At 40.8% G+C, this 27,438-nt stretch overlaps 1 protein-coding gene across 1 annotated transcript in view; it reads right to left on the bottom strand.

The window, feature by feature from the left end:
• Positions 1–27,438, bottom strand: part of ATP2C1 (ATPase secretory pathway Ca2+ transporting 1) — a 163,016-nt gene that overhangs the window by 7,998 nt on the left and 127,580 nt on the right. Inside the window, exons 16-25 of the mRNA XM_089652058.1 lie at positions 19,793–19,894; positions 18,190–18,346; positions 15,846–16,016; positions 11,779–11,876; positions 10,978–11,028; positions 10,398–10,564; positions 8,622–8,690; positions 5,672–5,788; positions 2,440–2,587; positions 1,591–1,686 (exon numbers count right to left, since the gene is read on the bottom strand). Coding sequence (XP_089508184.1) covers positions 1,591–1,686; positions 2,440–2,587; positions 5,672–5,788; positions 8,622–8,690; positions 10,398–10,564; positions 10,978–11,028; positions 11,779–11,876; positions 15,846–16,016; positions 18,190–18,346; positions 19,793–19,894 — 1,176 coding nt within the window. The remainder of the gene's footprint in view (positions 1–1,590; positions 1,687–2,439; positions 2,588–5,671; positions 5,789–8,621; positions 8,691–10,397; positions 10,565–10,977; positions 11,029–11,778; positions 11,877–15,845; positions 16,017–18,189; positions 18,347–19,792; positions 19,895–27,438) is intronic.

Raw genomic sequence — 27,438 nt, forward strand, 5'->3', positions numbered from 1 at the left:
CCGATCTGTTTTGGTGGCTGAAATTTCGGTGCATCCCTAATAGTGAACCATAGAAAAGTTCTAAAAACCAATAAAAATTTAACAGTTCAAAAAATGTTCAGATCCTGCAACTCCAAAACTGTGTTCCATCACCAAGTGTAGTCAAAATGGGGTCTCACCAGACCAACTCAGCCACAAAGTAGCCAACCAGCTTTTGAAAACAAATCCCAGATGCTTCAGGTGTGATGTACAATCTTGCAGAATCCTTCTGAACACTCCCAATCAAATGGTGTTACACCACCTCTTCTATTCTTAACTATCTCAAAAAAGACAAGAGATAATAATCATGGTGCAGCAACTTCTTTATTAAAATCGTAGTAAGAAATAAAATAAATTGCACTCGCATGATAATGGTGCCACAGGGAGCATGGACCCAAACGGCTCACTAGGGGGATCTATTTCTCCACACCGCCGCTCTTCCCACGGCTGGCATGCGTTCCAAAACCCCGGATGTGACGTCAGAGGAACCGGAAATGATGTCAGCGGCTCGAGCCTCAACGCATTTGGTACAGATGGAAGTCTTCAGAAAGCGTGTGGAGCAATAAATCCCCCTAGTGAGCGGTTTGGGTTGGTTCTCCCTGTGGCACCATCATCATGCGAGTGCAATATATTTTATTGCTTACTACAGTTTTAATAAAGTAGTTGCTGCACCATGATTATTCTCTCTGGCCTTTTTCTGAGATAATAATTAAGAATAGAAGAGGTGGTTTAACACCATTTGATTGCGAGTGTTCAGAAGGATTGTACATCAAACCTGAAGCATCTGGGATTTGTTTTCAAAATCTGGTTGGCTACTTTGTGGCAGAGTTGGTCTGGTGAGTCCCCATTTTGGTTACTTTTGGCCTTTTTTTGGACTGTCACATTTTTATTGGTTTTTAGGACTTTTCTATGGTTCTCCATTATTTACTATGTATATGATAACTTATTTTATGTTTTTCTATTTATATTAATATGTGAAGGCATCACAATTGTGTCACTAATTGGTGGGCACCTACTTTAATTTATTGCACACATTTGTCAAACAAAATTCACTTAAAGGGGCAGCTGCCGTTATACATTTTTTGCATATCTTTTATAATTGGTTGATTTTTGGAGCATTATTATGGTATAACTGAATGGTATTGGGTTGGCGCTGTTTCATCTTTTTGATAGTTTTTTTTTGTTTTTTTTAACTTGTATCACTTTACACCATCTGCTTGGTATAACAACAAGAGAGATTCTGCTGATATACAAATCAATAAAAGGTTCATCTTTGCAAAGTTTCATTAGGGTTATGTTTTTGCAAAAAGGACATGAGTATTGCTAAAACGCCACTCTTAGACACGCACAAGTGTCACAGGTAAAAAAAAACACGAGGAATCTACTGTACCTCATGGAGAAACAATACCCAGGATTCTAAGCCTTCCCTAATCATAAATGTAAAAAAAAAAAAAAAAGTTGTGGCTATGCGCGCACGCACGCACACACACACTTTAAACTCAGATGTATTCCAAAGCCTGAATTAAACTGAAGGTGCACCTGCACTGTATACATTTCAGGAAGGTCTCTCACCTGTGACCTTGAACTTAAAGCATTGAACATGTCAAAGAAAACGAAGCACGTGAAGGTCATTGTTGTGTCTCTTGGAGTAATGACATTATCCCGCAACTGTCGAAAAAATATATTAAAATATATTAATATTATTGTTGTTTTTGTGTCTTTGGTATGTTCCTCCCAACCCCACCAATTTTGTCTCTAGCTAGTACAGTCCCTAGCTAGGGACTCACTGCTACACTCTGCTGTACAGTCTAGTTTCACTTTCCAAAACAGAAACAGGCGTTGGGGAAGTCATTGTGTAATAACACTTCAATAGGCTGTAAAATATCTTCTGTACTTATCTGAGGTAAGACTACATTACATTCATCTTTTCTGCTGTATCTTACTAAATTGTTAAGCTGTCTGTGGATTCTGCCAAGTCAGCAAGTGGCCATACTGTCCTCTCTGACTGAGGCTGTGGAGATATGTCATTGCATTTCTCGGCATTTGAAACAAAATTGCATCCATGTTTATTTCTTACTTCTTTACAGCATTAATGCTCATTGCAACATCATACAGAGTGAATTATTTGGCAGTTCAGTTTCCTTCCCTTTGAAATGAATGGATCTGAACACAAATGGAACAAAAAGGTGCAGAAAAAGTACCTACAAACCATAGCCCTTACACCTTTCAATATATAATCAATTATCATCACTTGAAATTGTACAATGCACCATCTCAAATTAAATAATTTGCCATTTTTCAGTTTGTGTCATTTTAATTTGTGACCTAAAACTATGACATTATCTCTGGAAATATTAATAGAAAAAAACTGCAACCCAACTCTAAAGACATCCCTTATTTGTGAAAACATAAATGACAAACCTCTCTCCAGAAGACAAACAATGTTCCGCACACTATGATGATGGAGGAAATCAGAATTTTTATTATCAAGTTTTTGGTCAATATGCTATCCTTCAAGTTTCTCGGTGGTTTTCTAATCACGTCCTTGTCAACAGGCTCTACCCCAAGACTTAAAAACAAGAAAAAACAAAAGTTAGAGTTCATCATTGAGACTGAAACCTGCAACACACAATAAGGCTAGGTTCACACTGCTGTGATACATTTGTGATCTGAATTTCAGTCCCATTACATAGTACTATTGGATGCAACTTTGTATATTCGATGGGGTCAAAATCACTCTGGAATCGCACCAAATTAGTACAGGAACATTTTCCGAAATGGCTCTGTGATGAGTCGCATTGATGTGAATGGACACCATTGAAAATAATGCAATTTTCCTTGTTATGTCATTCTGTGGGACCCACATCGCATCTGGAATCACACTGATGTGAAACAGGCCTTTCAAATGTGAAATCCAAATTTCCTAATCTGTACTTTATAGACACCATATTCCATATAAGACAGGTAAGCAAATGCGCAAGGTGAATGTAAAATGCAAAAAAATTAAATTCCATCAATAGTAGATCCTTAGTATAATCTGCACTGAATCATATAGATACTGTTAGACAAACCCGCGTGTGACAGATCTGTGATAAACTGTAAAACTGTCTCTTCTCCATTTACAAAATGCCAGGAAATAATCTGACATTGATCTGCACATAAACTATTTGGGACCATTCAGGAATCGATGGTGCCAGCTAGGATAATCCCAAAAAAGTATTCTAATTCTCAGAAGCACAGAGAATGTATTATACCAAGAAACAAGCTGTTCCTTCCTCCTATTAATTTTTTTTATCTACCTAGATGATGGTTATCTCAGGAATACAAAAAAGGTTAACCCCCTTGCGCTGGCACCTCCTGGCCCTTTAGGAGGTTCAGAAGGCGGGAGGCAGGCGGGGTTTTAGGGTCATGTGACCGCCGTGATTCACCGTCACACGATCGGAAAAGGTCCCGATCGCAAGGGGAGATCGGGACCTTTCCGCGAGTCACGGACATATGTGCTGGGAGCGCGCTCTCAGCACATACGTATTTTCTAATGGCACGCAAATATGCAACCGCTCGGTGTCAAGGCCCAGACTCCGACAGGCCACATATTTGTGTGCGTTCGGTGTCTAGGAGTTAATTTAGAGGAGGCAACATTAATAATACAGAGCATAAATTGTATGTTCAGATATAGGTGACACTACATGAAGAGTCTGTTATAAAGGCGATGCTACATGAAAGCAACATCACTATACATATTTTAAAAACAAAACACCCTTGGGTGCCTTAGGCACCTTTTACGCTGGTGTGCTTTTGCCGCCTTTTCCAATAGAAAAAAAAAAAGGCGACTGATGCGATATCTGAGCCAATGAGGAGGCAGAGAGTCAAGGACAGCAGCCACTCTTGAGCACATTGCTAGATTGGGCTCATGTAAGTATTTGGGGGCCGGAGGGAGAGCTGCATAGTGAAGGGTTTTTTACCTTCATGAATATAATGCCTGAAGATTAAAAACAACTTTCAGCCTTTACATCCCCTTTAAATTCTATGTAACGGTTTTAACTATGCAGGTTCGCTGCATTTTGAAAATTCCTGAATCTTTGGTGCAGTTCTTTAAAAAATTGCACCAAAAAGGTGCTTTCCACTGTAAATCAATTGGGAATGCATCAAAGACATATCAAAAGGTTTTGGGTTTCTGAGGTTTTGGTGTGTTTTTTGAGTCACATGTTTATGTTTCACAGGTGCATATGCTGGGAGTCAGGAAAACAAAACTGAATTAAAAGCATGTTAACACATTTTAGGTGCACTAGTATTAAAGAGCCCTTCTTTATCAAAGTATCCAGCAAAAAAAAAACAAAAAACTAAAAAAGACCCTTATTAAAGCCTCTACAATTAATTTAAAGGAAGAGTTTGATTGGTAACTAAAGGATGAATTTTTATTTATTTTTTATACTTACTTACTCTGTGCAATGGTTTTGCACAGAGCACCCCCGATCGTCCTCTTCTTTGGTCCCACTGCTCCTGGCTCCCCCTCCACTGAGTGCCCGCCATAACAAGCTGCTTGCTACTGGGGCACTCCTGCAGGCTCGCTCCAACATTCTACCCCCCCTTTCAACTGGCGGTGACTGACAATGGCTTCTGCTGTTGTCTCTGAGCCAATGAGGTGGGAGAGAGCCAAGAGAGCTTCTGCTCTCATGCACATCGCTGGATGGAGATCAAGTAGAAGGGGGGGGAGGGGGTTGCAGGGGAGAGCTGCATACTGAAGTTTTTTTTTACCGTAATGCAGAAAATGCATTAAGGTAAAAAACCTTCAGCCTGTAGAACCACTTGTCTACTGGGCACTTTTACCCCCTTCCTGCCCAGGCCAATTTTCAGCTTTCAGCGCTGTTGCACTTTGAATGACAATTGCGCAGTCATGCAACACTGTACCCATATGAAATTTTTAGCATTTTTTTTTTCACACACATAGGAACTTTCTTTTGGTGGAATTTAATCGCCCCTGGGGTTTTTGCACTATAAACAAAAAAAGAGCAAAAGAAAAAAAAAAAAAAAGGTATTTCTTTGTTTCTATTATAAAATTTTGCAATCAGGTAAATTTTCTCCTTCACTGATGTGCGTTGATGAGGCTGCATTGATAGCCAGCACTGATGAGGTGGAACTGGTGGGAATTGAGGAGGCACTGATGATGCTGCACCGATAGGTGGCACTGCTGGGCACTTTTGGGGCTGCACTGATCAGTGCAGATGTCCTCTGTGACACTTGCAGGTTATTGGCAGTACTTTTCTCAAGCTGTGACGGCGTGAGGAAAGTGCTGCCTAAAAACGGAAACTGTGTTTACTTTGTGATCAGCTGTCATGTGGTAAAAGGCAGTTGTGATTGGTCTTTTACCTTGTCATGTGATCAGCTGTGTTTGTAGGACACAGCAATCACAGACAGCGCCGGGTGCGCACCGCTGGGGGTGCGTGTTCGGGGAGGACGTCATATGACACCCTCCCAGTACTAGGCAAACGCGCTGTAGCTGTCACTGGGCGATATTGTGGTTAATTCTCCCATAATGAACATTGAGACAAGGAAGAAAATGATTGGCTAGTATTGACACGTAACAGTTTTTCCTCTAGGCATATGAAGGCTCAGTGTCTCTTTCAGACAGTCCAGTAATAAAAGTCAATCTTACCTTTGGGCAGGAGGACCATCCATTATAATATTAATCCATAATATCTGCATGGCATTGAGAGGGTTGGGGAAATTCATTAAAGTTGCAAGAGATATTAAAGTCAGCGCAGCAATACTCCTAAATGAGAAACACAATATATAGGAAAAGAGTCAAAGGCTGGATTTAAAGAGTAACTAAAGGCAACACTTTTTTTTTTTTTTACTTTTGGAAACAGTGGAGAGGGATTAGAACACCTATCAGCTTCTACAGCTGTCTGTGTCCCTGTAAGGGAGAATCACTCTTGCTCTTTGACCGGTTTACCATTATTATTGAAAGTGAAAGTAAAAACTCCCAAATTTTGGGTTATTCTCAGAAAAAGTAAGAGGTGAAATCTTTCAATGGGAACACTAGTTCTGGTGACCTCGGGGTCTCCAAGGAATTCACTTAACCTCCCTAGCGGTATGATGATTTCCGATTTTTGGTGCTGAAAGCGGTACCATTTTTTTTGCATGGAAATATGTAGTTTTTTATTGTAGGCTGTAATTTTTAGGAATAACTCACTGAAATCTGTCCGAACAAGAGTCTAGTAAACATCCCGGGTAGAATAAAACTTGAAACACGAAATCATAAATTACACTGTTCAACAAATTTTTATTTTTTGCCAGTTTTGGAAACAAAAGGATCCATTTCTTAATGAATTTCACATTCTGAGTTCAAATATAACAATGAAATTTGTCAATTGGCTCTAGTTTTTCTGTAAACGGAAAGTTTTCTACTATAGGCGTAATGACTACATAATGCACAATAATTATATAGATAGATGTCTTTCCACAAATATAAAGCAAGTGATATTGACTACATAACAAAGCCTAAATGGCATAATATATTGCATAGGATTACCAAGAAAAATTATAGCCATAAGCTAAGTTGAATCATTTTAATACTTAGGATTCTCACTAGTTTTGTCTTCAGTTTGTGTCGGTTTTGCATCTCTTGGCTTTTCTCTTCTATTCGAGGAAAGGGCTATCTCTTACAACTGCACGTGACTACACGCTTCAGGTTCTTCCTCACTTGACTCAACCACGAAGGATTCTGGTGCTTTAGGAATTGGTAGCCCCTCTCCATGAGGAACTGGACGTATTGCCGATGGAATATTTGGATAGTGCACAGATAACTTTTTCTTCTTATTTAGCCCTTTTACAATTGGAGGCACCATACAAAAGTAACAATTACTAACATGATCTGTTGGCTCTCTCCAAATCATTGGCACAGCGAAAGGCATAGATGCCTTTTTTCCATTCAACCATTGCTCCAGTGCCGTCCCACAAGAATTGCAGCATATATGTGGTGCCCAGCTCTTGTCCTGGTCTCCTATCTTGCAGCCAAAATACAAGTTGTAGGCTTTCTTAATCATTCCTGTTATCCTCCTTTTTTGTGAGATAAAAGTTATTTCACCGCAGATATAGCAGAAATTATCTGCTTTATTCACACAAGTTCGAGGCATTACTGAGTAGCCTATATAAGCATAAAACGAAATGTAAAGACGCTGTCGAACTACAATCAGCTACAGATACTGCAGCTTTTATGCAGTGAAGTGATGCAATTAAAGGCTAATATTGCATCATCTCAGTATACATGCAATTTTCTATTGGTCACCAGTATCAATTGCGCAATATGCAGCTGAAGTTGCATCATAATTTTGAATGGCTTACGTCATTAGATGGGTGAATATATCATGGAAACTAGAGCCAATCAACATTTTTTAGGGTCATTTTCGTTTTCAGCACCCCAAAATTATGTAAGATTAGCTAATTTTATGCCCAAAACTTTTTACCTGTTGAACAGTGTTATAATTTAATTAATAATCATAAAAAATAATAATATAATAATAATAAATTTAATACAATAATATAATCAAACCAAAAACACTGACATTTGAAATACAGAGGCAAATTCGCACATCGCTGAGCAAAGTTGCAAAATCGTTTTCAGTGTCTGATGACGAATTTCCCCACAAATCATTATCACTCAATTCTGCAAGTGGTTCTGATTTACTATCGCTGTTCTCTAGCTGGTCTAAAACCGCTTTTGACATAAAGGGACGCTTTTTGGACGCCATGGACTTTTATAAGTTTCCAGGCAGAAAGAACAGTCAAAATGCAGGCAGGGCACAGGACAAAGCAGTAGGGACAAAATATATGTGAAATGCATTGAAACAGCAATGTTTTACTATATAATAATAATTTTTTAAAAAATGACATTTTTAAAAAATTTCAAATTTGCCGCCGGTTCCGGCGCCCGTACGTCCCGACGTCACAGGGACCGGAACATGGAAGCCGGATGCCGGCATCGGCCGGAGGAGATGGCCAGGGACGCTGCAGGGGACACATCACGGGAGCAAAGGACAAGGTAAGCGCTGCAGGGACCCCCTGAGCAACGCCGCATGGTAAGTCCGAGTGTAGCTCGGGGTTACCGCTCTTGGTACTGAAATTTTACCCCGAGCTACACTCGGGAATACCGCCAGGGAGGTTAATTTGCCTGGATTTTCTCCCACTCACTGTTCGGCTATGGGACAGGAAGTGAAGGGAAATTTCCACAATGGGACACAGATGGTGAAACAAAATCTGATGGGGGTTATAAACCCTCCCTTACTAAAATGAAAAAAAAAAAAATTATTTTTGTCTATAGTTCTACTTTAATAACTCTGTTTCAGCTGCTAGTCAATAATAGCAGACTACAGATAATGGCAATACAGTCCCTGTGTGTTCTTCAGCACAACAGAAACCATTTTCCCCCCATTTAATAGAGCAGAGCTTATTTTCTATGGAAGAATAACATGGGGTCAGTTTCATCATTTGTACAAGCTGGTGAAGCCAGTACAGAACATTCAAGCTTACACAACACAGGACAAATGATAGTGTAATGGCAGAAATGTCAAGACTATTACAAAAACGAACAATGCTCTACTTACGTGCTAAGCTGAAACCGAACAAAGTTTTTAATGTTATTGTAGATTCCTTTCCCTTCTTCAATGGCTGACCTGTAATTACAGTCATTTGACATCCTGTTATTTTCTAGGAAAAGGAATCTCACCATCTGCACTCACTATGTTACAGCAACAAGAAAATGATAGCAGCTGTATTATACATACATGGAAAAGAATCCCTAAACATCTTTGTCAGTTATTTTCATCATAACACATGGCCATCATGAATTACTGTATATGACACAACATAATATTAGAAAATATTGGAAATCAATATTAAAGTGTTACTAAACACACAACAGTAAAATCAGTCTGTATATGCAATAAAGCATGCTTTTTATAGTCACTGTGCAACCTAGGGGGTTAATGCTCTGCATTGTGTAAAAATGATGTTTGGTCCTGTCTTCTCTGATCCTCCCCTGCTTCCAGTGTCCCCCTCTTATCTTCTAAGACATATCGTGTCATGTAGAGACACTCAGCACATTCTCAGTTTGGCGTGTATTGCTAGAGATATTTTTTTTTTCTACTTGGGAGAGTGCATGTGATCAGCACTGGCCAGACAGAGGTCAGGGGTTCTGCATCCTCCTAGAGCAGAAAGAAACCACCTCCTACAAGCTTTAACCAGTGCACTGCTGGACACTGTTAGAAGTCACAAGACTGCTCTAACTGCTGATGAGAAAAGATATTTTGCAGATTTAAGAAAATAATTGCATTTCCATGCTCTATGTACTGTGGGAGACCAGACAGAGTGAATGCAGGGTCCTGAGTTTAGTAAAAATTTTAAATTGATTCTAAAGTTAAAACATTTTTTAACTTCACAAATACCGGACACCACTCTTGATTCGGAGCTGTCCCCGCTGGCATCCCCATTTTCGTCCTAAATTCACAGCCTTCACTGAGAACAACGGGAACCATGGGCTCTTGCTATTGTCAGTCAAATTCTGAGGGAGTGAGGGGGATCTATGGACCCACACAGCCAAGCTCAGGAGTGTGCCCACATGATTTAATTTTAATTACAAAAAAAAAATGCCTTTACAACTGATGCTTTGCTTCATGGGCAAGGCATAAATTATATTGTGATCCATTCAAGAGAATGAGGCTGTGCCACAACCGCAAGCCAAACTCTAGGATCCTGGGAGCAGCGCAGCATTACTATTAAAGAAACAAACAAAAAAAAAAAAAAACACACAGGCATTCATGAGGTGGCATTATTGCCTCCATAATGTACGTCAGCCTCTCCTGTGCGAAAGTTTAAACAAGCCCTAGCAGTTGCTTGAGAGTAAGGCCCTAGTTTATGGTTGCTTGAGAGTAAGGCTAGGCTCACATCTGTGCGGGTGGTGCCACTGAGGATCCGCACAAAAATTTGTGCAGCTGCGCCACCCGCACAGAGAAATGCGGACCCACGGGTGGGTGCAATTAGTTCTAATGGCACGCCACTTGCACTGGAAACTGCAACCGTAATGGAAACCGAGATTCCCGTGCGGGCTGCGTTTACAGAAGAAGTGCAGGGACTTCTTCTCTGCGTGTCATGGGACACGGGAGTCCATTCAAATGAATGGGCTCTCATGCCCGCGCAAAACACAGCCCGCATATATGTGAACCAGGTCTAAAGCAGGGATATTACGGTTTAGAATTACACAGACTTTTTAATAAGGAACAGGCTGCAGCGCTTTCATCATATCTCATGCACTGCCCTTTATTACTGTGCAGTTGCTCGCCACTCCTTACCATACTAAGTAAGAAAATGGAATTTCCACTCACATAATTGTATGGAAATCATCCTCCACCAGGATCATGTCAGCTGCCTCTTTACAGACGTCTGTTCCGGTCTTGCCCATAGCAACCCCAATATCTGCAGCTTTCAGTGCGACAGCATCATTCACTCCATCACCAGTCATGGCAACCACTGCACCAATATTTTGTAGACTCTGGGGGACAATAAAAACAGTTTGTTACACATGACAAGCAAAATCAGTATTTGGCAGCTATTTGCTTAGTCGGGGTACTGTTACATGGGTCAGAACATTGGATAGAAAGTAGTCCCTGCTTCACTGTGACTAATGACAGACCTATCTGAAAGAGAATGGGACTGGTTTTATAGGGCACAGGAACCCACAATTCAAAGAGCAGCACTGCAGTTCACAACTGTAGGATTACTGCAACTCATGTACCAATTCCTATTCAACTCCCCTTCAAAGACTCTGATGAGGTCAGAGATGTAGGGATCATTCTCAATTGTCTGCGAGATTTAAAATATATTACCTGTGTAGTAGAGCATTCAATAAGCAACAAAGTTTGTACACACATATAGTAATTAAGGATCCTGAAAGTCCTTACTTACCTTTACAATTTTTAACTTGTGCCTTGGGCTGGCTCTGTAGAACACAGACACCTATAAAATAAAACAGAGAGATTTTACATTGAGATTACTTAGTAGTCGGTTATGCTCGGTCTGTACAGATCGAACGCTACAGATTTTACTGTATGAACTTGGCATATAAAAAATATATAATTAAATACTTTGGTTCAATGTGACAGAATACTGACAAAAAATACTGAACAGTGTATTAACACTGATTGTATTTGTGTTTTAGGGTCCTTACAGACAGGCAGTAATGCTGACCACCCTTTTAAAAAGTGATCCATGGTATAACAATGGCTGGCTGTGTCCAGAAGGCACAACTGCTGCCGCCTGATACCTTTTTGGTTTACTTTTTCTTTTTTTTTTTTTTTTTTTTAATTGCTGAATGTGCCACAACTAGAAGGCAATCATTTGGCTCATAGTTGTGGTGCAGCTCTTTAATCTCAATTGGCAAGCTCAGCCATGTGACAAGTGATCCATGGTATAACAGCGGCTGGCTGTGTCCAGAAGGCACAACTGCTGCCTCCTGATACCTTTTTGGTTAACTTTTTCTTTTTAATTGCTGAATTTGCCACAACTGAAAGGCAATCGTTTGGCTCACAGTTGTGGTGCAGCTCCTTAATCTCAACGGGCAAGCGTTGACAGGCAGTGCCGCCTGTCAAACTGTACAGTTCAATTCAAAATTGCTCTAGCTGTAAAGCAAAGCATCATGTCCAACGCTCAGCTGTGTGACAGAACCCTTCAAAAGAATAACTACATTTAAAGTGGACATTTACCAACCTTTGGTACTATCTGAGAAAGCTGCTGAATATCCATTGCATCTACTTCTTCTCCAGACAGAGACTGCAAGCCATTGGAGTAAAAGCCCAGACGGCTAGCTGCAACAAAGAGCAACAATGTTCATTAATGCAGTCTTTGTGTTTGCTGAACTACATATTCTATAGATACAGTAATCATATTGTGTCAATACATTCGTAGCATGTGTTTTAAAGCCTGTAAACGTGCAAATTGAGTATAAGACTGAATGGGTAGACATGTCAAGGAAAGGGCTGGGGGGTGTAACAGAGGATAGGCCTATTAGCATCCGCAATCTTTTTAACCCTGTGGGATTTTGGTTAACTCTTCTATCCAGCAACCCCTTAAAGTGGTTGTAAAGGCTAAAGGATGTTTTAGCTTCATGCATTCTATCTCACAGACACACGGATGTGGCTTGGGAGTGAGTATGCTGTTACACAGTTAATATTTATGTTAATGTACATGAGAATTCATATAGTTTATTCTTTGTACCATTTCCTATGGATATTTCTATAGTTAGTTATATGCCCCCACCAGTGGCCTTATTTGGTAATGCATTTGTTTTTCATATTGCTTCCCTGAGATCTATGACACAGTTCCTTTGCATATGAAGCTGCTCCCTTCTTCTTGAGTACAGCACTTCCTGTGTCATGGAGGCAGCTAACAGACCACATGTAACAGGGACACATGTATTCTGCATAGTACGCTACAGAAAGTATCATCTTTTGACCGCATAATACTGGAAACCATTCATTCTGCTGTATCCTGTTGTCACATGTACAGAATAAAGCAACTTCTGGATGAACACAGTATTGGTGAGTTCAGCTATCTGATAAGGATTGCCCACAGTGATTATATCTGCTTATACAGGCTAGGCAGAGAGGTCTCACAAGGATTGCTATCACAACAATCTGAGTCAGAATAGTGAGCATGCATGACTGTCCCCAAACCAAGGGAGTGCCAGTGGGGGACCCAAGAAGAGAAGGAGAAGGGCTGCTCTGTGCAAAGCCAATACAAAGAGCAGGCAAGTATGACATATTTAGTATTTTTTCTTTTAAAAAGATGAATCTTTAAATCAATTTAAGCTAGCCACAGATGATCAAAATTTTGTTCCATCTATGGCCATTCTCATTCCAAAGAACTCGATTCTATGATCAGCTTTTGTAAAACGAGACTATTGGTAAAAGTTCATTTGATCAGTGCATGCAGCTAATCAGTGTATTCTGACATGGGAGGAGTCCTTCTGTCAGAATACATCAGAGCAGCAGGGAGGGGGTGTTGGGGATTCTTTCATCCACTTCAAATGTGTGGATGGGGTAATCTTTTTTTTTTTTTGAGCAGTCGACTGGCTGATCAAAAGAATTTGATACATCTTTGGCAAGCTTAAAGGACAAAGGAAAAACAAACATTAAGGCTTGAACATTTTTGAGGATGGATTGGGCTTTCAATTGTATAAAAAGATATAACTATTATAAACTTTAACAGTATTTTTCTTGACAATATCGTGACCCGCCACTGAAACCCAACAAACATTCTCATGCAATTAATGGGTAGGAAAGTTTTTTCCTTCACTGACACGAATGCTGGCAATGACACGAAACGCCAAGAACTGATTTAGGCATTTTGTGTTTGTTCCGATTTTTTTTCAGTCTTTTAGAAAGCCTCTACAAAAAGGTACACTATATTTTTCTCCTCATAGACCTTTAAAGGAAAAGGGATACAGGGCAGGCTTCTCAAACAAGTAATCACTTTGACTACTGCAGTGGTCAAGTGATCGTGAGCCCATCCTAATGATTTCCAATAGTTACTCTGAGGCCAGTCTCTATGCTGGGTGCATGCAATCAAGTGCGCTCTCAGCATAAACAAAAGGTACGCATACAGTATATGTGACAGCATAGCATAAGGCTACCTTGCTGCCATATACTGTATGCGTACATCTGTGGAAAAGGTTTAAATATTGTACTCAAAAAAGAAAAATATCTACGCTTTCTTTTTTATTTTATGCATTTTATTTTACATAACATCAACATGTTCTGAAGCACTTTGTAAATGTTGATGTGAAAGACTGAATGTGCCAAAGGACTTATAATGTCTGTACAGTTGTCTCTAAAGCCCCGTACACACGATAAGAATATTGGACGAATGGTCGTCCATTTCTATTTGCATGCCAGTCTCATATCGAAAGTGAAGAGTTTACTAAAGTTACGAAAATTCTTCTACAACAGAAAGAAAATTAACGCTCCCACAGACTGGCCAATTTAGTGTACAATTTCATCACTATCACTAGGTTTTTGAATGGAAACTGGAGCACCAAGGGTAAACCCAAACACATGTGAAATGATATATGTACAGTGTGTGTGGGCGTGCGCAGCAGCAAATATACAGTGAAGGAAATAAGTATTTGATCCCCTGCTGATTTTGAATGTTTGCCCACTCACAAAGAAATGATCAGTCTAAAAATCAATGGTAGGTGTATTGTAACACAGAGACAGAATAGCAACAAAAAATTCAAATGAGAGAAATAAGTATTTGATCCTCTATCATTCTGCAGGATTTCTGGCTACCAGGTGTCTTTCATACAGATAACAAGCTGAGATTAGAAGCAGTCTCTTAAAGGGAGTGCTGCTAATCTCATTTTGTTACCTGTAAAAAAGACACATGTCCACAGGAGCAATCCAACAGTCAAATTCCAAACTCTCCACCATGGCAAAGACCAAAGAGCTGTCCAAGGATGTCCGGATCAAGATTGTAGACCTACACAAGGCTGGACTGGGCTACCAAACTATCGCTAAGCAGCTCGGGGAGAAGGTGACAACAGTTGGTGCAATCATTCGCAAATGGAAGAAACACAAAACAACTGTCAGTCTCCCTAGGTCTGGTGCACCATGTAAGATCTCACCTCGTGGAGTGTCAATGATCATGAGAACAGTGAGGAATCATCCCAGAACTACACGTGAGGATCTTGTCAATGATCTCCAGGAAGCTGGGACTACAGTCACCAAGAAAACAATTGGTAACACACTACGCCGACAAGGATTGAAATCCTGCAGTGCCCGCAAGGTTCCTCTGCTGAAGAAAGCACATGGCCTAGCCAGTCTCCAGACCTTAATCCAATTGAAAATCCGTGAAGGGAGCTGAAAGTTCGAGTTGCCAAACGTCAGCCACCAAACCTTAATGACTTGGAGAGGATCTGCCAAGAGGAGTGGGCCAAAATCCCTCCTGTGTGCAAACCTGGTGGCCAACTACAGTAAACGTCTGACCTCTGTGATTGCCAACAAAGGATTTGCCACCAAGTACTAAGTCATGTTTTGTGAAGGGGATCAAATACTTATTTCCCTCATGAACATGCAAATCAGTGCATAATTTGTTAGACATGCATTCCTTTTTAATTTTGTGTTGCTATTCTGTCTCTCAGTGTTACAATACACCTACCATTCGATTTTTAGACTGATCATTTCTTTGTGAGTGGGCAAACATTCAAAATCAGCAGGGGAGCAAATACTTATTTCATTCACTATACATATCCAGTTTCTTTCATACATAGTACGACAAGGCACCTTTTAGATTAGTTTTAGTTTGACTTTATGAGCCTCATTTCATTCAGAGACTGTACTGAAGGTTTAAATAGGAATACTTGGCTCATACAAATGAGAACATCAGTGTGGATCATAATTTGCTTTGTAAAATAAGCTATCACAGTTATCAGGCACCTGGTTCATTTTGCTATACGCATTCAAAGAGACTAATTGACCTTGGCAAGTGCAGTCATGTAAAAGCACTCCGTATAAGAAGAGCTTCCAGTAAGTGATTCCACTTAATGTGATCTTCACAACTTAATATGCATTGTGCATGCTCGAAAGGAGAAGATTCACAATGAAATTGCCAGCCATTTCTACAACATTATTACAGCTAAGAGGACACCTATGACTGCAATTAAACTGTAATACATGGAAGGCCCAAGTGTTTAATTACTTCTGTGTAATTACAATATAACCATCAATTCCTGTTGGAATGGAAAAATGAAGCAAGATATACAATGTGTATTTGCTTACCTATGGCCACAGCTGTTTCCTGGGAATCTCCAGTGATCATTTTAATGTCGACTCCAGAGCGTATGAGTGTAGTGATTGCTTCCTTCACACCTGTTCGCGGAGGGTCAATTATCCCCACCAGACCCAAAAATGTCAACTGACCCAATTCTGGACCAGAAGCCAGAGCAATTACTAAAAAGAAAAAGATATGAAGACAAAAAACTTCATTCTAACTGACATTTTGTGATCTTGACATTTTCCAAAGAATATTTGCCAGAAAATACTTTAATGAACTTCTTATCAAGAAAGAATGTTTAGCAGGAATGGATTTGAAGTGATTCTAAAAAGGTAGTAATTATAAAAAAAAAAAAAAAAAACAACAAACATGTTCTACTTACCTGCTCTGTGTAATGGGTTTGCACAGAGCAGCCTGATCCTCTTCTTTTTGGGTCCCCCGTTGGTGGTCCTGGCTCCTCCTCCCCCGCCGATTGCCCTCAATAGCAAGCCACGGATCTCATGCACATCACTGGATCGAAATGGGGCGAGGGTAGGCGAGGGTAAGTGGGGAGCTGAGGATAAGGGAGGCTGAGCGGGGGAGCTGAGGATAAGGGAGGTTGAGGGGGGGAGCTGAGGATAAGGGAGGCTGAGGGGGGGAGCTGAGGATAAGGGAGGCTGAGGGGGGGAGCGGAGGATAAGGGAGGCTGAGGGGGGGAGCTGAGGATAAGGGAGGCTGAGGGGGGGAGCTGAGGATAAGGAAGGCTGAGGGGGGGAGCTGAGGATAAGGAAGGCTGAGGGGGGGAGCTGAGGATAAGGGAGGCTGAGGGAGGGAGGCTGAGGATAAGGGAGGCTGAGGGGGGGAGCTGAGGATAAGGGAGGCTGAGGGGGGGAGCTGAGGATAAGGGAGGCTGAGGATAAGGGAGGCTGAGGGGGGGAGCTGAGGATAAGGGAGGCTGAGGGGGGGAGCTGAGGATAAGGAAGGTTGAGGGGGGAGCTGAGGATAAGGAAGGCTGAGGGGGGGAGCTGAGGATAAGGAAGGCTGAGGGGGGGAGCTGAGGATAAGGGAGGCTGAGGGGAAGAGCTGAGGATAAGGGAGGCTGAGGGGGGGAGCTGAGGATAAGGGAGGCTGAGGGGGGGAGCTGAGGATAAGGGAGGCTGAGGGGGGGAGCTGAGGATAAGGGAGGCTGAGGGGGGGAGCTGAGGATAAGGGAGGCTGAGGGGGGGAGCTGAGGATAAGGGAGGCTGAGGGGGGGAGCTGAGGATAAGGGAGGCTGAGGGGGGGAGCTGAGGATAAGGGAGGCTGAGGGGGGGAGCTGAGGATAAGGGAGGCTGAGGGGGGGAGCTGAGGATAAGGGAGGCTGAGGGGGGGAGCTGAGGATAAGGGAGGCTGAGGGGGGGAGCTGAGGATAAGGGAGGCTGAGGGGGGGAGCGGAGGATAAGGTGGGCTGAGGGGGGGAGCTGAGGATAAGGGAGGCTGAGGGGGGGAGCTGAGGATAAGGGAGGCTGAGGGGGGGCAGCTGAGGATAAGGGAGGCTGAGGGGGGGAGCTGAGAATAAGGGAGGCTGAGGGGGGGAGCTGTACCCAGAAAGTGTTTTATCTTAATGCATAGAATGCATGAACGGTAAAAAACCTCCTGCATTTAAAACCACTTTAAAGGAAAAACTACCAAAATTATTATTTTTAGTACCTGTCACTTGTAATATAATGATCAATCCAGAATATATAATAAAAAAAGCTGCCCTGTGAAAAACAACATAGCCTAACACAGAAAAATCTTCATCAAATGTGATGTGTTCATTTTATGGAAGTTCCTGACAATCAGCCAGTGGTGCAGGAACAGTACAGTTCAATCAGCAGGTTTTCAACTGCCACTTTTTTTTTTTTTTAATATATTAATATATTTTATCGTCCCTCATGCTGGGAAATGTTAAGTACCTGTCTGAGGGTGGGAAAGGGTTAAGCTCAATCTGCAGCAGATTTGGCCATCTAAAGTAAGGTCCTAATATGCCAAACATGAATCATCTGGGGGTGGTGACTGAATATATCATTGGAGGGACAATGGCATGGATCATTTTAGAGCCAAACAAGTGAGGTTGCCCTTGTATTATTTAAATCTACCATTTGGGTTATTTAGTGTCACACATATGGACACCTGTACACGTCCTTTATTTTTATATGTCCAGATTGTGATAAAAAATCACAATTCTTGTCTTCTTTCTTTTCCATAAATGCAGATATAATTGGGCTAGCCTGTGACTTTTGTGTTCAGTACAGAAGGGAGTGCAACTGACAACCACTGAGATGGGACTTGAACCATTATTTCATCTCTTCTCAGCCTGAAGCAATTCAACACAGTCATAAATCATACCTCGTAGCCCTGCAGTGCCCATGTATGCCGTCTCTTGTTGGTAAAGGTCTCTAAGTTGCTGGTTTAGAGGTAAAGACTGGCCTTTGCTGCTATAGTTTGTGCAATATCGAATTACTTGCTCATAAGCACCCTTCATAAAGAAAATTTCTGGTTTATCCTACAAATAATAAAATAAAGTTAAAATATATTTTGTAGGCCTCCTGTTAAAAACACAAGTAGTTAAGATACTTTACCAGTTAATGTACAATGAGAGAGTTTATTAGTGTACATAGTATATCCTGTTTAATTTTATGATCTAGCAAACTGTATATAAGTAATTTTAGAGGTGCAATTTACTATGTGTAAAATGGTTTAAAGGGCAAGTTCACCTTTTAAAAAATACATTAACTGCACTTTTTCTGGCAGGAAAAAAAACGTGCATTTAATATTATTTTGTTTCTGCAGCCTCTAAAGCATTGCACCTTCAATCAGCAGATTGCTGGTGCCATGCAGGTCTGCTGCAGACCTGTTAGTGTATCTGTGTACATCATACAGGCAAGCATATACTTCCTGAAGACTCAATGAAATACCACAGCGTTCCACAGTGGCAATGTAGTTCATTAAAAACTGCAAGCTGACAGTCACAAAGGCTGTCTGAACTTGTAGTTTTCTCATACACAAAACACCGGGAATGAGTGACGCAGCCAAGCGGGTCTGTTTGTAACATGTTGCACTCTGAATATGGGTGTAAAATGTTACAAAAGGTGAACTTATTCTTTAGAATGACACATCCCAATATAACCTCTAACTTTTTATTAAAATTAGAGCATGACAACATGCAGGGTCTTCTATTTTCAGGAGCATTCTCCTTAAATATTTATTGCAAACCTGTGATATGAGTACTAAAGTCACAAGGGTTGAGTCAATGACACCTGTCAGTCGTGCTACTGGTTAATTTCACTTTCATAAAAGACCACAGTGGTAATATATATGTATGTATGTATACATACACATACTACATCCAGAAAATATTCAGAGCACTCTGGACCTTAGACTGGGGCGACGGTTCATTTTTCAACAGGACAACGACCCTAAGCACACAGCCCCCATAACAAAGGAGTGGCTACGGGCCAACTCTGTGGATGTCCTGGAGTGACCCAGCCAGAGCCCAGATTTGGACCCGATTGAACATCTCTGGAGAGATCTGAAAATGGCTGTACACTGACAGTCCCCATCTAACCTGATGGAGCTTGAGAGGTACTGCAAAGAAGAATGGGAGAAATTGCCCAAAAATAGGTGTGCCGAGCTTGTAGCATCATACTCAAAACAACCTGAGGCTGTAATTGGTGCTAAAGGTGCTTCAACAAAGTATTGAGCAAAGGCTGTGAATACTTTTGTACGTGTTTTTTTTTATTTTTTTATTTTTAATAAATTGCAAAGATTTCAAAACGAACTTCTTTCACGTTGTCATTATGGGGTATTGTTTATAGAATGTTGAGAGGAAAAAAATAAATTTAATCCATTTTGGATCAAGGCTGTAACATAACAAAATGTTAAGCGCTGTGAATACTTTCTGGATGCATTGTATATAAAAGAAATTATAAGTATTTGTCAAGTTGCATACCTGCTGAGTTCTGTGCACACATTTTACAGCCATCCACTTCTTCTCAGAGCTGAACGGGTACTCTTCTTTCCGGATATAATCACGACGTCCTTCAAGCCCCATCTGTGTGCAAGACGACACAAATGTTACAATGGCAACAAATAATCAAAAGATAGGAACATGTTGCAAAAAATGGGAACATCTTGAGTATGCAGTACACTTCTGGTCATCAGCCCCCAGGAAGCATTTCCTTGAACTAGAGAGTCCAGAAAAGGGCACCAAAGCTAACAAAGGGACTTGGAGAACCTCAGTTAAGAGGAATGATTACAAACATTAAACATATTCTCCATGAAGAGGCTATTAAGACATGATAGTGACATACCTTCAATGGTGACCTTAGCATTGGAAGGACATTTTTAAGAGACACGCAGCCATACAATGAAGTTGGACGAGAAACAATTGAATCTTAAACTGCATAAGAGGTTGCTTACTGTTAGGTCGGTAAAGATGCGGAAACTCCTTTCCAAAGTCATTGAAGTCAGCAGAGAGTGTAGATTGGTTTAAAAACACTTTGACGTGTGTGTTTTTAGTGAACACAGTGTATAGGGATATGGAAAACAGTCACACAGTTGAACTGTACCGGTGTGTTTATTCAACTTTACCAACTATGTACAGTTGTGTTCAAAATAATAGCAGTCAGACATCACTAACCTGATCAATCACTGTTTTTGGTAGAAATTATATTTCTACATGGCAAATAATTTACTAGCTGGTGTAGTAGAGTAATAGAAATCCAACAGACCCAACAGTCATACCACGCATGCTGATGATTCTGTGTAATTGAATCACTAATTGAAAGGGACATGTTCAAAATAATAGCAGTGTCGAGTTCTATTAGTGAGGTCATTCATTCTTTGAAAACCAGGTGGCAATTATTGCCCTGATTTAAGGAAGGAAGGCAACAAATGTTGTACATGCTGGTTACAGTGCATTTCTCACAGCGTACCTTGATTAAAAAGTTGATTGGAGAGGGGAAAACATAAAGAAGTGCAGAAAATGATAGGCTGCTCAGCTAAAATGATCGCAAATGCTTTAAAATGGCAACCAAAACCGGAAAGACATAGAAAAAAGCAAAAAACTACCATTCGAATGGATAGAAGAATAGCCAAAATGGCAAGGACTCAGCCAACAATCAGCTCCAAGAAGATCAAAGAAGGTCTAAAGTTACCTGTGAGTACTGTTACAATTAGAAGACGCCTATGTGAAGCCAAGCTATCTGCAAGAAGCCCCCGCAAAGTCCCACTGTTGAAAAAAAGATGTGCTGAAGAGATTACAATTTGCCAAAGAGCACATTGACTGGCCTAAAGAGAAATGGCGCAACATTTTGTGGACTGATGAAAGTAAGATTGTTCTTTTTGGGTCTAGTGGCCGGAGACAGTTTGTCAGACGACCCCCAAACACTGAATTCAAGCCACAGTACACTGTGAAGACAGTGAAGCATGGTTGCGCAAGCATCATGATATGGGGATGTTTCTCATACTACGGTGTTGGGCCTATTTATCGCATACCAGGGATCATGGATCAGTTTGAATACATCAGAATACTTGAAGAGGTCATGCTGCCTTATGCTGAAGAGGAAATGCCCTTGAAATGGGTGTTCCAACAAGACAACGACCCCAAACACACCAGTAAACGTGCAACATCTTGGTTCCAGACCAACAAGATTGACGTTATGGAGTGGCCAGCCCAATCCCCGGATCTTAATCCAATAGAAAACTTGTGGGGTGACATCAAAAATGCAGTTTCTGAGGCAAAACCAAGAAATAGAGAAGAACTGTGGAATGTAGTCCAATCATCCTGGGCTGGAATACCTGTCCACAGGTGCCAGAAGTTGGTTGACTCCATGCAATACAGATGTACAGCAGTTCTCAGAAACAGTGCTTATACAACTAAATATTAATTAAGTGATTCAAAGGAAAGCAAAATCTTCAAACATTTTTCAGTTTATATAGTGAATGTTTGAGTATGTAAAGAATACAAACACTGCTTTTTTTAAACAGTCTAATATTCACTTTTCTTCAATTTGTTTTAGAGGAACAACACAAATTTGATATATTTTTCTTCATGTTTTGATTTGGAATAGAATGTGTAGTGTTCCCAAAGCATTTGTGTGTATGGAAGTAAAAGCTATTAGAAGGATTTTGAGCTTTATTCACTTTTTTCAACACACTGCTATTATTTTGAACACAACTGTAACTATGTGCCCAAAACTCATTTCAATGTAAGAGCTCCTAAACAAAGTACTGATACTGTCTGCTTCACAGTACATCAATAGTCCCTTTCTATATACGCACAGTCAGATAGGGTTATGTCACACTATCTATATCCATGCTCTCTCTCTTTTTTTTTTTAATAGAAGAAAATAGATAAAGTATCAATGCCTTCATTTTTCCAAAATGCAGGTTAAAAAATGCAAGACCACGCACACTGTATTTTTGGTGCAGTCAAGGGACTTTGAAGCTGAACACAAAATTTATGATGTTTTTACCATTATCATGAATGGCACTAAAACGTCAGGAAGGAAATACAAATGTGAACACACACTATAATGAATCAGATCTCAGCATGTATTTTGTGTGCAGTATTAAAGGCATTTAAAGGACTTCTATAGTCACAGCATACACTTTAAATTTTGCAACTCAAGTATTGCTATAGAATACAAAGAATAGTTCTGCTTGACAATACAAAGTGAGCGTAGATAAAAAGTCTCCTTTTATGTTGTGAGTTCTGCCTGTCCGCCGGACACCTCTTTCCACAGCTTCCTGGATTCCCTGCATGCTTCAGCTGTTTATTTTCAATTCTTAGGGACTACATATCACATGGTACCTTGCTGCCTGTAAGCAGTGATTCCTGTACTGACTCCGCCTCCTGAATCTCCTCCTCTCAGCACCTCTGTAGTACAGAAGGCAGGCACAGCAGTGCCTACCCACAGGGTACTGTAAATACAGTTGTGCTCAAAACCCTGGCTACAGGTAGAGTAAGAAAGATCGCAACCACAACTGCCAGAAGAATTATTTGAGATGCAAAGAAAAACCCACAGTTAACTTCAGGAGAAATACAAGCTGCTCTGGAAAAAAGACTGTGGTTGTTTTGAAGGAGCACAATATGACTGTGTTTGAACAAAAATGAGCTACATGGTCGAGTTGCCAGAAAGAAGCCTTTACTGTGCAGTTGTAGCTGCAATCTTTCTTGCTCTACATGTACTTGGCTTGGTATCAAGAGAACCCCGAATTTCCCACTTCCTAATAAGTGATTTAATAGTACTGACTGGCATATTCAAGGTTTTGAACATCTTTTTTTTATATCCTTTTCCATCTTTATAAAGTTCCATTGCGTTGCTACGCAGGTCTTTTGACAGTTCTTTTCTGATCCCCATGGTTCAGTATCTAGCCTGCTGAGTGCATCCATGTAAGAGCTAACAGAATCATTGGCTATTTATACACAGACACTAACTGCAATTTAAAAAGCCACAAATGAGGGAAATTAACCTTTAATTGCCATTATAACCTGGGTGTCACCTTGTGTGCTTGTACCAAGGCCAAACATTCCAGGGTATGCAAACCTTTGATCGGGGGGTCATTTGGATGATTTTTATTAAGATTTAAAAAGGAGCCAAAAAACTATGTGCTAATAAATGGCTTCCTGTGATCACAACCCTTAATAAAATTTCAATATTATTGCCAAAATTTCATATGCCCACTTTTGAGCAAGTATAATAGAATTCAAGGAAGTAAATGTGTTGGGGATCTTCACAAAGTATGTTTACACAATTCTATATCATTCGCAATAATAGGAACAGGCTAGAAATAATTGCAATATAATGGAGAAATTAATATGATTTTATATTTTAGCCAGAAATACAGTTAACTGCATCAATAATACAAACAATGTGAATGGGATTTAAACTTTAAAAAAAAGTTTTTATAGAGCTGGTTTTCAAAGATGTGGATCAAAAGGCAAGATAACTTTGCTTCAAATAGAACAAGGAATCTGGATCAAAGGCAGGATAACTTTGCTTCAAATAGAACAAGGAATCTGTCTTCTAGACAATTGTATTATAATATCGAATTTATCTGAATTTAGATGGCAATAAAATAAATAGCACATACAATAACAATGAGACCCAGTTAGAATATATTTTTGTATTCTACTGTACTGTATTATATTACTTTTACCACGAGGTGGCAGTCACCATTTAGAAATGGTTGTCCACAAGGCTATGGTGTATGCACCTCCGTAATCTTTAGACACAATACAGAGTACTGGGGGAACAGTCCGTTCTTTAGGCAAGCTCTCACACGCCACAACTGTTGATGAATCTTAGATTTGTACAGCCAAGTTAGATTTTGTATGTAGCAATCCCATTGTGTCAAACACCATTATTGTGTATGTAGCCATCCTTATAGAGTCCCACAGATGTAATCACCAAGTAACATACGGCTTTTAAATCTGTCGCTTCAAACTCCTGCTTGTTAGAGTGCTGAGCTTTTTACCTGCAGGCTTTAGTGGGCTCCCTACAGGTGTTAGCAGCAGAAGTCTTTTTCCTCCAACCCCCCCACCACCCCAGGCATATGTGAAGCAGAACCACTTACTGGCCGCCACTGTCAGAGCAGTCAATTAGTGCCTCTGCCTCGCACTGAGCCATGATGAAGAGGTTAAATGAGGACAGCGGCCAGAAGAACCAGTTGGAAGCTGCTGCTGACAAGTAAATTGGTGCTCTCCCATTTTTGGAAACATCAGCAGTTTGTAGTTGACTCTTGGTCTGCTTCAAACAGGACATACAAAACATTGCCTATCTTAAGCTCAGATTTAAAAAACGGGAAAAAAAAATCTTATAAGCTCTGCATTCTTTTGGGATATTGGGTAGACCACTTGCACATAATAGGCAGACAAGAAACACAAAAAATAGGCAGACAAGAAACACAAAAAAAAGTAGAATAGGAAATGGGAAAGCACTTTCAAGACTTGAACCATGGCAATCCTTAAGATGCAACTTGGCTTTCATTTTGGTCATCAATAAAGATGTATTCTATTTAGTGCTCGCTAATTCAGATTCTAAAATCACAACAGAAAAGTCAGTCTCTTCTTATTTGAAACCTAGGATTACAGAATATGGGTGAAAAGGTAAGGAGTGCAAAATGGAGAAGAAAATAAGAGGGAGAGGAATGGAGCGAGGGAAAGAGAGGAATGGAGCGAGGGAAAGAGGAATGGAGCGAGAGAAAGAGAGGAATGGGGCAAGGGAAAGAGAGGAATGGGGCGAGGGAAAGAGAGGAATGGGGCGAGGGAAAGAGAGGAATGGGGCGAGGGAAAGAGGAATGCAATAAAATATAAGTGGCCATGGCGAGTTGCTTGCTCCCCAATACAATAGTATTACAAAAAAACAAAATGCCCAAGGGACTTTACGAGGTGCATCAACTCTGGTTAAAAATCACAATCTTTATTATTGTTGATAGAAAAAAAAAAGACAATAAAAATTCCTAAGAATCAACATACATAAATCGATCAAATTTATGGTGTGCATGTAAATATATAGTTTACACGATCCAAAAGTTGCATAACACAAGCTCTCTATGCAAAATCTCGACGCGTTTCGTGAAGCAACGTTCACTTCCTCAGGAGATAAGGCTTATAGACATAGTATATGGAATGATATCACCAAATCAATCCAAAGCCAAAAGAATTTTATAAAACAATACAAGGGCTGAAAAACCGCCCAAGAAAGCAGACAGCAACTGGAAGGTACCCCACGGTGTGAACCATCCTGACCAGGAGCTGTGATGGGAAAAGGATCAACCCCCTGGAGAAATACAGAAGTGATCACTGATGGAAAATGTCACAAGGAAGGCATCTGTATAGTAAACACTTCCAGAAATAAGCAACACATCCAGCAACCAGAGGAAAGAACCAACTACTCACTACTGTTGTGCCTCATAAAGTCCCTTGGGCATTTTTGTATTTTGTAATGCTCAGGGAAAGCGGAAAGAAGCAAGGGACGGAGGAAAGGAGCGAGGGACGGAGGAAAGGAGCGAGGGACGGAGGAAAGGAGCGAGGGACGGAGGAAAGGAGCGAGGGACGGAGGAAAGGAGCGAAGGACGGAGGAAAGGAGCGAGGGACGAAGGAAAGGAGCGAGGGACGAAGGAAAGGAGCGAGGGACGAAGGAAAGGAGCGAGGGACGAAGGAAAGGAGCGAGGGACGAAGGAAAGGAGCAAGGGAAACAGAAAGACACGCAGATTGAAAGTGCTAACCAAAACAACGGAGTTGATTTACTAAAACTGAAGAGTGCAAAATTTGGTGTAGCTGTGCATGGTGGCCAATCAGCTTCTAACTGCAGCTTGTTCATTTAGGCTTTGACAAAAACCATGGAAGCCGATTGGTTTCTATGTAGAGCTGCAACAGATTTTGCATGCTCCAGGTTTAGCTTATAAATACCAATGTTTTGAGAGACTTTTCAGGGGCTCCGGTGATAAACAATATAGTCCCATTGGCCCCTATGAAAATTTGGAGGTGGGAAGATGGCAAAACCGCAAATCAACTGCCTGTTTTTACTGCTCCTCTGCCATCAGTATGAACCAAGTAACACAGTAACCTTTTGGTTAAAGTGGTTATAAAGGCATTTTTTTTTTTACTTTAATGCATTCTCTGCATTAAGATAAAAAAAAAAACAAAAAACACCTTTCAATTGCTGCTCCCCCCAGCACCCCTTCTTAACCTCCCTAGCGGTATGATTCTTTCCGATTTTTGGTGCTGAAAGCGGTACCATTTTTTTGCATGGAAATATGTAGTTTTTTTATTGTAGGCTGTAATTTTTAGGAATAACTCACTGAAATATGTCTGAACAAGATTCTAAATCATACATTTAATTCAATAATATAATCAAACCAAAAACACTGAAATTTGAAATATAGCGCCAAGTTCGCACATCGCTGAGCAAAGTGGCAAAATTGTTTTCAGTGTCTGATGACGAATTTCTCCACGAATCATTATCACTCAATTCTGCAAGTGGTTCTGATTTACTATCGCTGTTCTCTAGCTGATCTAAAACCGCTTTTGACCTAAATGGACGCTTTTTGGACGCCATGGACTTTTCTACGTTTCCAGGCAGAAAGAACAATCAAAATGCAGACAGGGGACAGGACAAAGCACTAGGGACAAAATGTATTTGAAATGGGTTGAAACAGCAATGTTTTACTATGTAGAATCGTTTTGAAAAAAATTACATTTTTTTTAAATTTTCAAATTTCCTGCCGCCGCCCGTACGTCCCGATGTCACAGGGACCGGAACACAGGAGCCGGATGCCGGCATCAGCTGGAGGAGATGGCCGGGGACGCTGCAGGGGACACATCGCGGGAGCCAAGGACAAGGTAAGTGCTGCAGGGACTCCCTATGCAGTGCTGCATGGTAAGCCCGAGTGTAGCTCGGGGTTACCGCTTTTGGTATAGACATTTTACCCCGAGCTACACTCGGGAATACCGTTAGGGAGGTTAAATACTATCCAGCACTGTGTCCGTCTGCAGCAGCTCTTCTCTACTCTCTCTCTTTTCACAGGAGACTCAACAGCAGTGGGAGTCATTGGCTTCCACTGCTGTAAATCAAAGCCTCTGAGGAG

Source organism: Staurois parvus, unplaced genomic scaffold (assembly GCF_062004578.1).
Source record: "Staurois parvus isolate SC_StPar_1 unplaced genomic scaffold, SC_StPar_1.0 ptg000670l, whole genome shotgun sequence".
NCBI lineage: Eukaryota > Metazoa > Chordata > Amphibia > Anura > Ranidae > Staurois > Staurois parvus.